At 39.6% G+C, this 17273-nt stretch overlaps 1 protein-coding gene and 1 non-coding gene across 3 annotated transcripts in view; one reads left to right on the top strand and one right to left on the bottom strand.

Moving 5' to 3' along the window:
- HPSE2 (heparanase 2 (inactive)) overlaps positions 1 to 17273 on the top strand; it is a 740027-nt gene that overhangs the window by 576252 nt on the left and 146502 nt on the right. For both annotated transcript variants that reach the window (XM_047826468.1, XM_047826467.1), the window contains one exon: positions 7158 to 7251. In XM_047826468.1, coding sequence (XP_047682424.1) covers positions 7158 to 7251 — 94 coding nt within the window. The remainder of the gene's footprint in view (positions 1 to 7157; positions 7252 to 17273) is intronic.
- LOC125148484 (U6 spliceosomal RNA) lies at positions 10990 to 11096 on the bottom strand. The gene has a single exon (XR_007145567.1). It is a non-coding gene; the product is annotated as a U6 spliceosomal RNA (small nuclear RNA).

Here is a 17273-nt window from a genome sequence, read left to right as displayed (position 1 = left end):
ATTGTGTCTCTCTACATACACCTGGTCCACTGGGGAGAATGACCTGGGCTCAAGACTCAGGACCCCAAGTGTGCAAGGAATTCGGAGAAAGAAAAGGTCAAATAAATGGGGTCCTTGGCAGTAATTGTGCCTCAGGGCCACACTTTTGGCTCATTGTGGATTAGCTTATTCAGGCACTCATGCTTTTATTAAATACAGTTTTTGAGTACCCATTATGTGTCTGTGGGATTTTCTGCAACCTTGACCTTTACTTGTACCATTTTTCAATGATAACATTTTTCCAGAACACAAAACTTTATAATTCCTGAAACTTTTCGTCAGTTTGGTGACTCCTGAATGGATTTATATGAACTAGTTTAAGAAAGCTAAAGAAACGAGGGGTTGTGGGAAGTGAGATGGGCTAAATGGGCAAGGGGCATTAAGGAATCTACTCCTGAAATCATTGTTGCACTATATACTAACTAATTTGGATGTAAATTAAAAAAATAAAATTTAAAAAAATAAAATAAAAATTAAAAAAGAAAGCAAATTACAAATGGACACATGGAGAGTAATACAAAAACATATAAACTTTACAGAAAATTATTAGAATGCGGATTTATACTCTGCATAATGTTCGCTAAGGGTTTGGTTGTTTCATGAGTGGGACATTTGTATAACAAGTTTTATTTACTTATCTGTGTGTCTTAATAAACTTAATAAACTATTAAAGTTTGAAAAAAATTAATTAAAAAAAGAAAGCTAAAGAAATATCTATATTCTGTAGGATCTTTTTTTTATTTGTAACAGTTTTTCATCCAGGCTTTACCTGCCCAAAGTTGTTCAGAACACAAGATAAGAAGGTTGACCCAATTGCAAAGAAGATCAAGGATAAGGTAGCCTTAGAAAGAAAACCTAAAGGCAAGTGTGAAGAACAATGTGCTCAGCAGGAGCCCAGGATGAGGGCCTTTGGAGGAGGGGCAAATACAATTTATAAAGCCTTAGAGTGACTCAAGTCAGCCTCTCCAGTGTTTGGCTTCAAGGTGTCAGAATAGGTTTTATAGGTCAACAGCGTTGTTCTAATGATTGTCCAAGTTTCTCCCCCTTCAGTGGGGAAGGCCCCAGTTTTATGGAATTACCTGCCCACTCAGCAGGCTGGGTGTTAGAATTCAGAGCAGACTGCCCCTCCTCCCTGAAAGCAGCAGGCAGCAAAATAGGTCCGGAAATTCCTGAGCATTGGGAAGCCAGCACTAATGCAATTACCTGAAATAAAAGAAGGGGTCAGATAATAAGGGGCAAAGGTTTTTCCTTTTAAAGTAAAGAGCCAGGTAAACAAAACCAGCTGCCCCTGGAGCCAACAAATTCTCCTCATTAAATGTTTTAAGAGGCTAATGGGCATAAGTAGCTAATTGCAGTACAATCCTAAAGACTAAATCTAGGGTCCTGGAGAAGGGGGAGAAGGGGGATCAGGGTAAAAACCTGGCAGGCAGAGGTAGAAAGGAGATGAGACCTGCCCCTGGCAGAGGATCCCAGATGGCCAAAATGGAATTAAAATTAAAGTAAGAATAAGATGATTTGACCTGGAGTCACTAATGTTTCTGTCAGTATCCTTGTGGGATGGGCATGGCTGGGACAGTTTTAAATTTATACACTAGTAGAATAGGATCTGGATTAAGTTTTTTAAATAACTAATTATGGGAAATTTTATGTGCATTTACCCTGAAAATCTCTGAAAGGCTATACAGCAAAATGTTAATGGGTTTCTCTAGGTGTTGGGCTTAATTGCGATTTTTCGTTTTCATATTTTAATTTTATTTATGTGCATCTTCTAATTTGCGTATAATGAACACTTATTTCTTTTATAATAAATAAAGGGCAAAGTTTTAAATAAGATGAAAGGTAGTAAACTAGACATAAACATTAAGGGGGGCATGAGAGTTGGTGAAGGAATTGGTAAGAGGTTTTAGTTACTTTGTATACTCTGCCATGTTTCCCACCTCCCCAGATGTGTGCTTGATATGACCTGCCAATCTAGAGGCCAGCAGAGGGAGGAATAATGGTTGCTGGTATTGAGCCAGACAGGCTATTTGTCCACACACAAAGGTTTCAACCTCATTGCATTTGTAATAGTTCCCAGAAATGTTATTTCTACGCAGACTCTCTTGGCTTCAGCTTTTAGCTGAACAACTCAGCCACTTGTGGTTTGATCCTAAGAGATGCTGAAATTTCAAGAGCGCTTAGAGGAAGAATATGATTTACCTAAAAGTGTCCATCTAAGTGTTTGTAGAACCAACTGTTCTGCCAGGGTTTATGTGGGAGATGCCAAAGCACCTCTAATTAATGAATTTGCTTTCTCTCAATCCTTAGTTTCTTCTCTGATTTATTTGGTCTTCTGACACTTTTGTAACCATTACTAAATTAATTAACTCTTTGGAGAGACTGCTTAATAGCTAAGAATCTCTTTATCTTCCCAATGAGAAAGACAAAGGAAAGCAGAGAGAGTTGCCCTCAGGTCACTGGACAGTCAGTCAGGTGGAATCCAGTCCCATTTCCTTTTATCCAGTCTTGGTTAGAAATCACCATCTTCATCATTTTTAATGATTTAGTCTTACCAAGTGGTTATGTCAGGCTATGCTACCTCCTTCATGTGATATAGCAGGCTCTTACCATAGGCAATCACTATCAGAGAACAGAAGCTCTGTTAACAGGCAGGAATTTTTCAAATAAACACAGATTATTGACACTGAATGTTTTCTTAGAAGCATTGCATTTATGAAGGGTGAATGTAGCAAGCTAATTATCCAAGCATACCCAAGAAAAAGGCTTATGTTTTGTCAGACTCACATCAATGGTTAAATTGTCCCCTCTCTTAAAAGTGACACTAAATTATAGAGACCATAGTTCAACGTACCATGGAAATAGTACAGTATATATGTGTATTTAAGGCAGCACATGAATGTTGCTGGAACTCCAGTATTATATGGGGATTCCTTTGACATCCAAATGTAAATTTGACTCAGACTGAAGATACTAAAAAGACAATGTGGTGGTCAAAGTGGGAAAAGAAAGGACTCTTAGCTGAGCCAAATGTAGACAGAGGCAGTGCCCAGGGCCATAAGCATTTTAGAGGGTCTCTGACCTCTCTGTTAACTTCTCTTATCTTCTTGGAGAACTCATCTGCAGCCATGACTTCCTCCATTACTCATAGTTGGAAGACCCAGGTCTTTTCCTATCTCAACTTTTATCTCTACCTCCTCCTCCTATCTCCACTGGCCTATTGTGTATTTCCTCTTTGATGTTCTCTGAATCCTTGATATCTCAAGCAACATCATCCATCCCCTTGACAAACCTAAAACCTGCATGTTTTTGGCATCAGTGTTCTCCAAAATATTCTCTCTCACAAGCTCCTGGTCATCACTGATTCCCTTCCTCTTTCTCTTACACTCTATAGAAGCCTTATTTTATTAGTTTTTCCTTCACAGCCTCTCACTTTTACTTCTTTCCGTGACCCAGATTCTTGCCTGCAGTACTGAGATAAGATAACCTTGTCACACTGCTTTCCTGCCTGGAGCTCTCCCCTCTCCAGTCTAATTCATAGTCCACAGAAATAGCGTGAGACCAACTGAGAATGATTGAATCCAGCTTGTTAGGTTAAAAGTGGGGCCAAAATGGCTCTAAAAAGCTTAAGCCAAAGTTTTTATTGGAATTGCTTCCCCACATGTCACATGAAGGAGAAATTGGACTATTTCTTGGTCCAAGAAAGCAGCCATTGAGTGGACAATAAGAGGGAGCAAATTTTAAACTTATATTAGAAGAGCCTTTCATGGATTCAAGCTGTAGTACAGTGGAAAAGTAGTAGTAGTATATGAGAGTGGGTTCTCTGTCCTAGATAATCACTTCTCAGGGATACTGTAGCAAGTTTACATGCTTTAAGCCACATGGCCATTAAGGTCTTCTCAAACTCGAAATTTTTGCAATGGAAACACCGCTCTTACCATCCCTTCGTTTGCCTCCCACCTACCAGAAATCCAGAGGCTGTTTTTGCTGTTCCGTACTTCCCTCATTCCAAATCATGCTCTCCTTCAGACAGATATTCCCCTGCTCACCTCATCTCATGCCTTTCCAGTCTAGGTTGCTGCCTCCAGTAACCTGGAGGGTACATTTGGTTCTTGAATATCTTTTATGTGCCAGGATCTATGCCCAGCATTTTTCCTGATTTAATTGGTACAGTATACCCTGAAAACTGTGGGTTTGGGATTCTTTTTAACCAACTTCAAAGAAAGGGAAACCTAATATAGGTGGTAGGTGACAAAGCTGAAACTGAGCCAGAGTTTTCTAGGTTCCAAGTTCTGAGTACTTGAGAAAAGAGACAAAAAGAAGGAATGGAGGAATGGGAGGCCCCTCAACTAATGACTAGGTTGGGTAAGGAGGGCATTCATGGGAATCCGACACATTGAAAAAGTGCATCTGATATTTTTATTTCAATAAGCATTAAACTATATGTGTTGCCAGCAAAACTTATAAATTATGATGTTTAAAATAGTTACTGAAGATTAACAGAGAGAAAAGAGGGGACAATAATATATTTGATTAAAACATAAAAGAACACTAATTTACAGTGCATGTGTATCATGTGCCTAGTAATCATATAATATAGTAACAAGTATTCATGTCCTTCGGTGTGTATTAGATTAATATTGCATGAATTATTTTTAATTTTAATATTACTATGTTTGGGGGCACCTTGGTAGCTTAGTCAGTTAAGCATCTGAATCTTGATTTCTGCTCAGGTCACAATCTCACAGGTCAGGAGATGGAACCCTGTGTAGGGATCTGTGCTGACAGCACAGAGCATGCTTGGGATTCTCTCCTTCTCTCTACCCCTTCCCTGCTTATGCTACCTCTCAAAATAAATAAATAAATATTTAAAAAATATTACTATGTTTTAATATACCTAGTTTCCATGTGGCAAGCTATCTAATCACACTTTAAAAAAAAAATCAGTGGGGCGCCTGGGTGGCGCAGTCGGTTAAGCGTCCGACTTCAGCCAGGTCACGATCTCGCGGTCCGTGAGTTCGAGCCCCGCGTCAGGCTCTGGGCTGATGGCTCAGAGCCTGGAGCCTGTTTCCAATTCTGTGTCTCCCTCTCTCTCTGCCCCTCCCCCGTTCATGCTCTGTCTCTCTCTGTCCCAAAAATAAATAAACGTTGAAAAAAAAAATAAAAATTAAAAAAAAATCAGTAATGCTAATAGTTAAGTACTGATAGGAAGAGGTTGGGGTTATAGGTAATGAACATGGCCATACCCAGCACTGTGTGTTGTACACAATAAATGTTTATTGGATCTGAGTCTAGTATCTTTACCAAGAATGAAGTGAAAGGTCATGTCATTGTTTTGTTTTATTCACTAATGAAAGTAACCACCAAATTTTCAAAATCATGTACTTTGACATAGTAATTTTACTTTTAGGTTTCTGTATTCATACATAATTTAACCATCAGTCCCCTGTTGTTTATGACCCCATCTTTGTAGCTGAAAATGAAATTAAAAAAGAACTAAGAGTTGTTGAATGCCTACTATATGCCATACACTTAGGTTTAACTGCTTAATCATTGATTAATACTGAGAAGTAAATATGTTACCTCTTTTTTTTAATGTTTATTTATTTTGGAGAGTGAGAGAGAGAGACAGAGCATAGGCAGGGTAGGGGCAGAGAGAGAGGGAGAACAGAATCTGAAGCAAGCAGGCTCCAGGCTCTGAGCTGTCAGCACAAAGCCCGATGCAGGGCTCAACCCCACGAACCATGAGATCATGACCTGAGCCCAAGTCAGATGCCTAACCACCCAGGAGCCACCCAGGTGCCCTGATATGTTACCTCTTTTAAGAATAAGAAAACCGAGGCATGTAGAGGCCAATATCTTGCCCAAGTTCACACAGGTAGTAAATAGCTGATTTGGAATTGGAACTCAGATATTTCTGGGTCCAAAACTCATACTTTTTCCAACATACCAATGGTTTAAATGTTGGATTTCGTGGGAATGTCTGAGGTGGTAAAGGAGGCCAAGGGGAAGGCTGAGTAGGTGGAACTCACATCTCACCCTCACTTCAACTAAAGCACCTGCTTTACAATTAAACAAATTTTTTAAAACATTCTAATACATCATGCATTGATATGGGAATTTAAAATTAAAAATAATTTTCACATACTTCTATAATATATACTGATAGGTTGATGTCTTATTAAAAATGAGATGATCTATCATTAGCCATCAGCTGGGGAGACCTGAGTGGGATGGAAAAGGCACCCAGGTGCATAAGCATTTATTTTAATTCAGTTGATTTAATTTGGAATTTTGTAAAAATGGGAGTGGGGGAAGTTTAAGATAATAAAGGTCACCTAAACCTGGCCCAGTGTTAGCTTAGTCTTCAGAGTAAGGATTCACAAAGAGGGGCCTCACAAAGCTGGATCAATCTGTTTTGGTCAAATGTTCACAACATACTATCAGCACAACTAACACAACCTGATAAAACCCACAGTGAATGCCGAACTTGTTACTACTATTTTAGGAGAGGGCTGGAAGACTAAGTCATCTGTCTGATTTATTTCTTCATTCATTCATCCATTCATTTATTCTGGAGCTGGTTGGTAGGAGAGGGTTGACTACAAAGTGAACTGGAGATGAAACCTTTCAGACCCACTCACTACACTGTATCAGATTTTTGTGGTCAGTATTTGTTTTCTTATTTAAAGGTGTGGAAACCTATAAAAAATGTTTGAATATTCTTTCTAAACCTGTCACATACCTTTACTACTTTAAGGTGGGGACAGGGGTGGTATAGGATGGATGTTAAATTACTCTTCCTGGGGGAAAAAAGAGTAAGCTTTTCCTCCATTACTTAATTTGTATTATGGATTCCTGTCCACTCCTACAGAGCAAGCAATGCAGGTTCATGTGACAGAGGTTGGAAAAAAATGACTCCACAAATGGAGGTAGAAATGAAGAAAATAAAAAGGAGATTACTTGTTTGAAAAACACCCAGGGTAAAAACTTTTCAGGATGTGAAAGCCCAAGTGAACTCTGGGCTGTTTCCTCAGGCAACAGAGACCTCTGGTTAGAGAAGTGTATTTGTAGTCTCCTGTTCAAGATTTTACCTGATTCTTATTTTATTTTTATTCCAGTTGCTACATTGATGGCCGGGTGGTCAAGGTGATGGACTTCCTGAAAACTCGCCTGTTAGACACACTCTCTGACCAGATTAGGAAAATTCAGAAAGTGAGTAAAAGTCTCCTGGGAAGAAGGAGTGAGTTTGGGAGTAAAGCAAGGAAAAGGTCTTGGGGTCCCAGCTGGATGTTAGCACTGTGGGAACCAGGGTAGAAAAATAGTATAGTCCAGATCTCCCTTTCACAGCTGATGATTGTTGTTTATTGTTTTTAAAATTGAGAACAGTTTGAATGTGCCATTTCAAGGTTTAAAAGCTTCTCTATTTTAATAACAACTGTTTTGTAATAGCTGGCTTCTAAATTGTGAGTTTCTTAAGGGAAGGCTAGATTTGCTTTGTTATTTTCTTTTTGCAGGGGCCTATTTGGGCCTACTTTAAAGAGAGAATGATTATGTTCATTCAGTGAAATTCTTGTCTGGGGCATTGGCCATATTTATTGGTTCTAAATAGTGTTAAATATCTCAGCCATATATACATTATTCCTAGGTGTCTTAGAATAGCCAAGTAACACCTTACTTTTGTAGAAATGTGGGAGAATCTGTATTATATTAAGTAATGGCATGTAGGTCCTAATAGCAAGGCACCTTTGGTCAACAGTTCTCACACTTGAGTGCAGTCAAAATCACCAGAGGTTGCTCAGAAGGTTTACAGTCTCACTCCTGATGTTCTGATTTAGTATGTCTGGAGTGGATCTTAGATACCTCTTTCTTAGTAGTCATCTGTCAAGTAATTCTATGCAATGCAGATAACATTTTGAAATACACTGGATTAGTTAATTCTGAACTGTGAAGACGTTCTGTCTGCAATTTCCATCTGCCTCTACAAAATGATATCACATCTTTTGTTGCCTAGTCAGGTCATTTTTCCAGGTAATGAGGACCTTTTGAACATTCAACTACATCTTGAGCAAATTAAACAAATCTTTGCAGAAAAATAGCAGTGGGTAAACCCCTATTAATATGGGATGAATGAATAAATGAATGGACAAATGAATGAATGACTCATGTATAAAATTATCTGTGAAATAAAATTATGCTTGGAGTAATCATAGAAAAGCACTTTTGATTGGTAGAGTGGTAGTCTATATGCCTTTTTTTGGTATTCAAATCAGTGTCCTGTTCAGATTACAAAAGCTTTTTCAGTCCTCTTGTTCTCAAAATGTTTTAGCAGCTAGGAAGCCTCAGGCCTTCTGGACTCCTATACCCCAGTCTATCCCTCTGGGGATCAGGTGCACTAGCCAGTATTTTTCTCTGTCACTGCCTCCTATCAAGCAAAGCCTAAGAGAACTAAATAATTTGAAATGTCTCTGCCAGTCTCTGTTTGACATTCATTTAGGTTTTAATATTTAAATATTTAATATTTACTGAACACTTAGCTAGTACCAGGCAAAGCGCCAGGTGCTGGGGATACAAAATGGAATAAGACATGGTCTCTGCCTTCAAGGAACTCAGAGTTTTAAGGTTTAACAGCTTCTTTGAGCAGGTTGCAAAACATTACTTAAGGCAGTCAAATACCCTATTGAACACTGTAGTCTACTAAGCACTTTATGCTAATCTAATATTATATATTATTCTCTAAAAGGAGGGACGAATGTCATTCATTCATTCATTCATTCATTCATTTGTTTATTCTTCCATCCAATAGATATTTATTGAGTGTGTACCATGTTCTAGGCATGATTCTAAATGTTTGTGTTACAACAGTATACGTGATAGACAAGTCCCTAAATTTTTGGCTTTTCTGATATTAAATGTAATGACCTGATCAAAAGGCTGTCATTGGAAGTAAAATGATTCAGCGGTATCATGGCACTGAGAGTGAAGGTTCTAACTGTGCTCTTGTAATTGTTTAAGTAGAACAGTTAACTCTAGGTCAGAACTAAGACATAGGTGTTGGGAGTTAGGTTCTTCCCTTTCTCACCACTACCCATTACTCTCCACCACTGCGTACTTCTTACCTACCACAGAAGGTTCAGAGACTGAAATAAGTGGCTAAGCTCATCTTCTGATGTGTCCAGGCAGGGCCAAAGGAACTTAAAGAAAAGAGCTCAAACCCTGTGCACAACTGAGATTCAGACCTCTCATAGCATGTCTAATGGACTTGGCTGGGAGGGCCAGGTGCAGTTGCAAGGAGAAACAGTGGAGCCTCTAAGAGAAATGACCTGTATAAAGAAGGTGCCTGGCAGGGGTCAGCTAGAATTAGCAGTAGAACCTGATTTCACTTTTGGCTGTTGCAGATAGAACATGCCAGAGGTCCTCTCAGGACCTAGGTTAGGGTTCTGGTTATGATGTGCTGTGCAACAAATTACCCCAAAACTTAGTAGCATAAAACAACGATTTACTGTGTCTATGGATTCTATGGGTCACGAATCCCCACAGGGCACTATAAGGATGGCTTGTCTTTGGCTCATGATGTCTGAAGTTTCAGCTGAAAGACCTGAAGGCTAGGGTGACTCAAAGGCCGGTGACTGGAATCACAAGGCTTGTTCACTTGCATGTACTGCAGTTGATGCCAGCTGTTGGCTAGTACCTTTGTTGGGTTGATAACTGGAATACCTACATATGAACTGTCTATGTAGCCTGGGTTTCCTTCCAAGGTTCAAAAGTCAGATGGCCAAGAGAGAGAGCCAGGTGGAAGCTGTACTACCTTTTCTAACCTACCCCCAGAAGTCACAGGGCTTCACTTCAACCATAGTGTATTCATTGAGACAGTCATCAAGACCAATGGAGATTTGAGGAGAGAGGAAATAAACTCTTCTTGATGGGAGAATAGCAAGATTCTAGAAGAGCATTTAAAACCAGAATTATTTTTCCAGTCATCTTTGGAAAATACTGTCTGCCACAGTTTCATCTGCCCTGTATCATTTAGTAGCCCTTCCATCATTTCCCTGTCTAGTTTCTTTTTCCAGCTTTTCTTTTACAAGCTCTCACCAGATATTGCCTTAAATGGGTATCTGCTGGAGGTGTTGCTGGATCACAGATTCCCCAAGATTTGATTTATGGGGTAGACATTCCCTTGGCTGCACAGCCCGGACCCAGTGGCTAGGGCCTCCAAGATGAGAGTCTCTCTCAGCACACCCCAGGATGTGCTAGGTACTGGTCTGCTCTGGGGAGATGGGGACTGGGAGACCAGAGAAGGGTCACCAAGTTTTGCCAGTTAAAAAGTTGCTTTAGCTGTTCCTGAAGTCCCCTGTGGGTGGGAGGGGGGTCTGGGGAATTAGAGTCCAAGATGCACACTGGCACAGACTGGCCCAACTTTTTTCTTCAAACTTCCAAAACAAGTTTATATATAACTAGTTTATAGTTATATATATGCATATATACCTAGAACCCTCATCTAAAATCTAAAAGTATAATCTTTGTTTCTACTCTATTTTGAGAAGCTCACAGAAATTCTAATGATCCCCCTTAGGCCTACAGTGATGGGAAAAGGGCAGATTTCCTACCAAAATCAATTCATGAAGGAGTGGTTAGATAAATCAGTGATGAGACTGTTTGAATAAGAGACAGAATATAGGATTTGAAGTCTAATGCTTGATTTGGAGTTCAGGCTTAGCTGTGTAACCATGGGTTGGGTTATTCACTTAACTTTTCTAACTTTGTTTATACATCTGTAAAATGATGGTGCTAAGAATACTCTCCTCTTTCCCTTTCACGGAGATTAGGAAAGTCACATGCGGCCCTATTTTGTTGATTGCTATTGAATGCTAATATTATTGCTATTACTATTGTTGTTTGAGTTGTTGTAGTTTTTTATGTCTTTATTTTATTTTGTTTTTATTTTTATTCCATAAAAATATGGAACGCTTCACGAATTTGCGTGTCACCTTTGCGCAGGGGCCATGCTAATCTTCTTTGTATCGTTCCAATTTTAGTGTATGTGCTGCTGAAGCGAGCACTATTGTAGTTATTTTTAATAATAATTCATATGACTGGAGAAGCTTCCTGCTACCTTTATCCTCAACTTGTTCTTTGCTTTTTTTTCTTCTTTCCTCTTTCTTTGAACCCTGGGGAGTATGGTAGGTGATATTTTTGGCATATGAAAGGCAGTGACTCAATTGCTAAAAACAGCTGTGGTTTTCAAATTTGGACTGCCATTTACAGAAGAATTCTCTGTTTTCTGAGCAGTGGGCAAATTCTGGTTATATGAAAATCTACATTATGTATTTGAAAGCCAAAAGAGACAGTGTTTGGATGAGCCACTCCTTTGGATGATCTACACATTCTCTCCCTTCTATTAGAATAAGGATAATCATCTGTACTTTGGGAGATGAGTCAGGGGAAAGAGTTGAGAATCTAACAATGTAAGCAAGAGTCAGATGGGAAAGTAAGAGATGTTTCGGATACAGTGCAGATGGTATAGTGTGGATACCTGGGCTGACTCCAAAACAATGACATAAGAACCAAGAAGAACCACTTTGGCTTAAGTCACTTGGACCCTATGATTTGTGTCTTCATCTCCTGGAGGAATCAGAAGAGGAAATAACACTTTTTGATATTATTTTCAGCAATTCAATAAGCACAGGAAGGAGTTGGTGAAATCCCAGTCATAAGGGAAGTATTTCCAAAAGTACTGTCCATATGATTGCATTTTGAATACTAAATAAACTGGACAATTTGCTTCTCTAATATTTGAAAAATTCCTTCCTTCTTCCTTCCTTTCTTTCCTTTACTTATCAACTGTTTATAACATTCTTAGTATTTTCCAGGCCCCTGAGGATTAAATGGTGAGAAAGACTTACATGTGGTCTAGATCTTGTGGTCTAGTGGAAAAATAGTTAATGAAGCAAGCAATGATAATAAGATGTGATGACTCTTATAACAGAGATGTATAGGGTACTATGGGCACCCATGGTGGGAAATACCTATCTTAGTGTATAAAAGAAGGGCAGTCCTTCTAGAGAAAGTGACATTTAGGCTAATACCTAAAGGACAGGCACCTTCTAATTTATTTAGTTCTGAGAGTCTGATCAGAGGACTACCAGTGTTAATATATATGGTGGAGAGAATGGTTTATATGGTTCATAATATGACCATTATCGTTCTTTTGTTAATATCATCATTGCTTATGATTGCTTACAGTATTTAATGAAGATGAACTCTTTTGAAGTGTCTTTACTTTTTCCAATATATGTGAGTTGCAGGATTAAGGAAGTAGGTGAGGCAGAAGAATATTTAATCCTTTTGAAGTAATTAATACATAAAAAGAAAGCTTTTGCTCTTAGCCAACCTTCTGGTTTACCCACTTATTTGAGCCTCTTAGTATATGAAAGGGGAAGGGGATTAAAAAATAACAGTTATTCTTGAGTATGATACAATAACTAGAAGCACAACTAAAGGAAAAATGAGAACAACAATAGTGTTAACCTTTTGTGAAGAGAAGTAGAAAATGAAAATGACATTACTAGGGTAAGAACAGTAGTATCACCACAAAAGTCAGTGTTTGAGTCACTCATTTATTTGTTAAAGGTTCATTTCAGTGTGCCATTGCCTGTTTACCATAATGCCTATCACGTGGCAGGTGCTTAATAAATGTTAGTGGAAGGGAAATAGGCAGGAAGGGGAAGGTAAGCGAGCAGAGGAAAACAGTGGAAGAAGTGTAAAAGAAGTAAAGTAGTGTCTCTGTCTCATTCACATTTGGATCTGCTATCTCAGCTGTTCACATGCAGAAGAATCTAATCTGCTCCTAACTATGCAGCATAGTGTTGACTAGATAGAAATTGATTCAGACAGCAATAAATGGGCTGTGCTTACATGTAGACATAGTAGGAGAGTTTCTTCTGGGTATGTGTTGAGAGGTGAAGGAAAAGTCTCTTTGTTGTTCAAAATAACATTTCAGTCTGATTACTAATGCCAGATATTTCATTTGAAAAAAAATAACCTTTCAGGGGCACCTGGGTGGCTCAGTCAGTTGAGTGTCCAACCTCGGCGCAGGTCATGATCTCACAGTTCGCGAGTTTGAGCCCCACCATCAGGCTCACTGCTGTCAGCGCAGAGTCTGCTTTGGATCCTCTGTTTCCCTCTCTCTGCCCCTGCCCTGCTTGTGCTCTCCACCTCCCCAAAATAAATAAGCATTGTTAAAAATGTTTTAAAAAGAGAGAAGAAAAAAATAACCTCTCATTCTACACATTAGGGAGAGGATGCAAAATGTAAATAACCTGAGAAGAGGTAAACTACACTGGTTCAAAGTCACACTAAGGTGTTAATATCAAACAGAAGGTCCTTTCCCGAGAGCAGATTTGCATAGGCGGGGAGGAGAAACACAGGCCAAGGATATACTCAAGAGAGTCAGAGTACCCCAAATACAAATGGTGCCACATGAATATCTTGGAAGACATCCCTGAGTGTCTTAAGTTTTATGGGGACTGAAATTCATACAACAGGAAACTCTTTAAGAAAAAGAAAACAAAACAAAATTGCATGTTTTAGAAATATATCTGACCACATGAACACAGTACTAGGGCCCCCTTCCCAGGATACCAGCAGAGGCCTGTGAGAGTGGGAAGCTGGAAGTTCGAGCTTCATGAACTTCCCAGTAAATTAGTTTCTGTGATGCCACTTGGCTGTGTATTTACAAATGGGACAGTATGACCCAAAGGAATCTTTGGCTCTTCTCTTTCATATAGAAGACACTAATAATAAATAGGGGAATCTAGCTGGAAAGGTATGTTTACCACAAAAGAGCTCCAAAGCTTTAGTTGTTGTCATCTTATGAACCATATCTCCTTGACTCTTAAACACAAATAATTATAAAATGTACCATAATTTAATATAGCCATGGAGTGGAGGAGAGATAGGAGATAGGATAAACAGCTGGCAAATTTCAGCTCACAAGTTTCTTTTGAGATTGATTATAAAAAACGTTCTGATTTCAAAACCATTAAAATGTGAAAAATGCATCATTAACTTACAGAAATACAGTAACCATATTACTTTTGAGGATACAAATGTCATTTATTGAGTGCATCGTATATTACTAACCCATTGAAGAAACCAGTCACTTACTCAAAGCCATTAGTAGTAAAATTAGAATTCAAGGCCAGGCCCACCTAACTCCAGAGCCTACACTCTTATCCAATCCACTCTTCTTTTGTTTTTTTTTTTTTTATTAAAAAAAATTTTTTTAACATTTACTTATTTTTGATACAGAGAGAGAGCATGAACAGGGGAGGGTCAGAGAAAGAGGGAGACACAGAATCTGAAACAGGCTCCAGGCTCTGAGCTGTCAGCACAGAGCCCAATGTGGGACAGGGACAAAGTGCAAGCAGGGGAGGGGCAGAGAGAGAGGGAGACACAGAATCCAAACAAGGCTCCAGGCTCCAAGCTGTCAGCACAGAGCCCAATGTGGGACTTGAACCCAGAAACTGCGAGGTCATGACCTGAGCCAAAGTCTGATGCCTAACTGACTGAGCTACCCAGGCGTCCCTGTGTCTTATTTTAAACAGCCTTCTCTAATGTGAAATTATTTCATTTTAGCTTATATTGTCTTCTAACATTTTTAGAATCACGTTTTTATTTACTCTGGAATCTACTTTGTAAAGGTGCAAGATAGAAATAATCTGCTTGTAAAGTCAAGTTTAGAGAGCTCCCAACCGGGTATCTAGACTATGAATCTGATTTGCTATTATCAATGCATGCAGCTAGTGTTTTCACAATTTGAAAGTGAGAGATTTTGTAAGCAATGGCAAGGATCTGGTGTGGTGAAGGAAGGGTGTGGGGGAAATGGATGTGACACGAGGGTCACATCCTCCTAGGGCTTAGTTGACTGAGGTACAGACTTTGGCCTTGGTTCCCCCTTTCCCACCCTTCAGTATGAAAATGGCTCCAGGCAAAGGAATGGTAGGTGATCCCCACAGGGTCCTGAGAGGTCCATCTATGACCTGAGCTGAAGTTGGATGCTTAACCGACTGAGCCACCCAGGCGCCCCCAATCCACTCTTCTGCATCTACCATAACTGTTAGCCATTTATTTTGTAGCCAATATAATATTTGTATTCCTAACCACCCAGGGTTAGGAAGACTTTTAAGTAGCACTTAATGTCCTGATGAAAGAACATCAATTCAATGCCACAATCAGTTGATATAATCTGGCATAGGTGTCCCAGAAGTTAGAGTCCAATGAAAGTTATATACCCCAATGTTAGGTAATGTCTAATATTACCACAGTGTTAGATAGTGGAAGAGGACTGGGCTTTTGAGGGAGTGATTTGCATTTATTCACTGGACTTCATTCTTACATCCCATGTGCACAGGCTTTTGGTCAATGCATAGTGAGTTCTGGTTATGTGCAAGGCAATCACAATGCAAAGGTATATGCTGCCCATAGACACTTGGAGGAATGGCCCTGGGGACAAATTGTGGTTTGGGGTAAAAAGCTTCTTCAGGAGGAATAGGCACCTTGAGGTGACCTTCCAATTTTCCACATGGAAGGGGGAATTATATGGTTTGTCTTGAATGAGAGAAAATTACTTCTGAGGATGATAAAGCCTGACTCGTCAGTGGGTAGACTGTCCAGTAAGCCTAGGGATTGGTTACTCATGGAAAATAACTGGGGAAGGGAGGAAGAGTCATTCTTGTGTGAGCAGCTGCTGTCCAGTCTCTCCCTCTTCTAGCACTTATCCTTTTTTTTTTAATGAAATTTATTGACAAATTGGTTTCCATACAACACCCAGTGCTCATCCCAAAAGGTGCCCTCCTCAATACCCATCACCCACCCTCTCCTCCCTCCCACCCCCCATCAACCCTCAGTTTGTTCTCAGTTTTTAACAGTCTCTTATGCTTTGGCTCTCTCCCATTCTAACCTCTTTTTTTTTTTCCTTCCCCTCCCCCATGGGTTCCATGGTATCTGTCTTTCTCTGTATGGCTTATTTCACTTAGCATCACACTTTCCAGTTCCATCCACGTTGCTACAAAAGGCCATATTTCATTTTTTCTCATTGCCACGTAATATTCCATTGTGTATATAAACCACAATTTCTTTATCCATTCATCAGTTGATGGACATTTAGGCTCTTTCCATAATTTGGCTATTGTTGAGAGTGCTGCTATGAACATTGGGGTACAAGTGGCCCTATGCATCAGTACTCCTGTATCCCTTGGATAAATTCCTAGCAGTGCTATTGCTGGGTCATAGGGTAGGTCTATTTTTAATTTTCTGAGGAACCTCCACACTGCTTTCCAGTGTGCACTGCACCAATTTTCATTCCCACCAACAGTGCAAGAGAGTTCCCGTTTCTCCACATCCTCTCCAGCATCTATAGTCTCCTGATTTGTTCATTTTGGCCACTCTGACTGGCGTGAGGTGATACCTGAGTGTGGTTTTGATTTGTATTTCCCTGATAAGGAGCGACGCTGAACATCTTTTCATGTGCCTGTTGGCCATCCGGATGTCTTCTTTAGAGAAGTGTCTATTCATGTTTTCTGCCCATTTCTTCACTGGGTTATTTGTTTTTCGGGTGTGGAGTTTGGTGAGCTCTTTATAGATTTTGGATACTAGCCCTTTGTCCGATATGTCATTTGTGAATATCTTTTCCCATTCCGTTGGTTGCCTTTTAGTTTTGTTGGTTGTTTCCTTTGCTGTGCAGAAGCTTTTTATCTTCATAAGGTCCCAGTAATTCACTTTTGCTTTTAATTCCCTCGCCTTTGGGGATGTGTCGAGTAAGAGATTGCTACGGCTGAGGTCAGAGAGGTCTTTTCCTGCTTTCTCCTCTAAGGTTTTGATGGTTTCCTGTCTCACATTTAGGTCCTTTATCCATTTTGAGTTTATTTTTGTGAATGGTGTGAGAAAGTGGTCTAGTTTCAACCTTCGGCATGTTGCTGTCCAGTTCTCCCAGCACCATTTGTTAAAGAGGCTGTCTTTTTTCCATTGGATGTTCTTTCCTGCTTTGTCAAAGATGAGTTGGCCATACATTTGTGGGTCTAGTTCTGGGGTTTCTATTCTATTCCATTGGTCTATGTGTCTGTTTTGGTGCCAATACCATGCTGTCTTGATGATGACAGCTTTGTAGTAGAGGCTAAAGTCTGGGATTGTGATGCCTCCTGCTTTGGTCTTCTTCTTCAAAATTCCTTTGGCTATTC

This window comes from Prionailurus viverrinus, chromosome D2 (genome assembly GCF_022837055.1).
Source record: "Prionailurus viverrinus isolate Anna chromosome D2, UM_Priviv_1.0, whole genome shotgun sequence".
Taxonomy (NCBI): Eukaryota; Metazoa; Chordata; class Mammalia; order Carnivora; family Felidae; genus Prionailurus; species Prionailurus viverrinus.
Note: the sequence above shows the minus strand (reverse complement) of the source record. Positions and strands in the feature narration are given on the sequence as shown.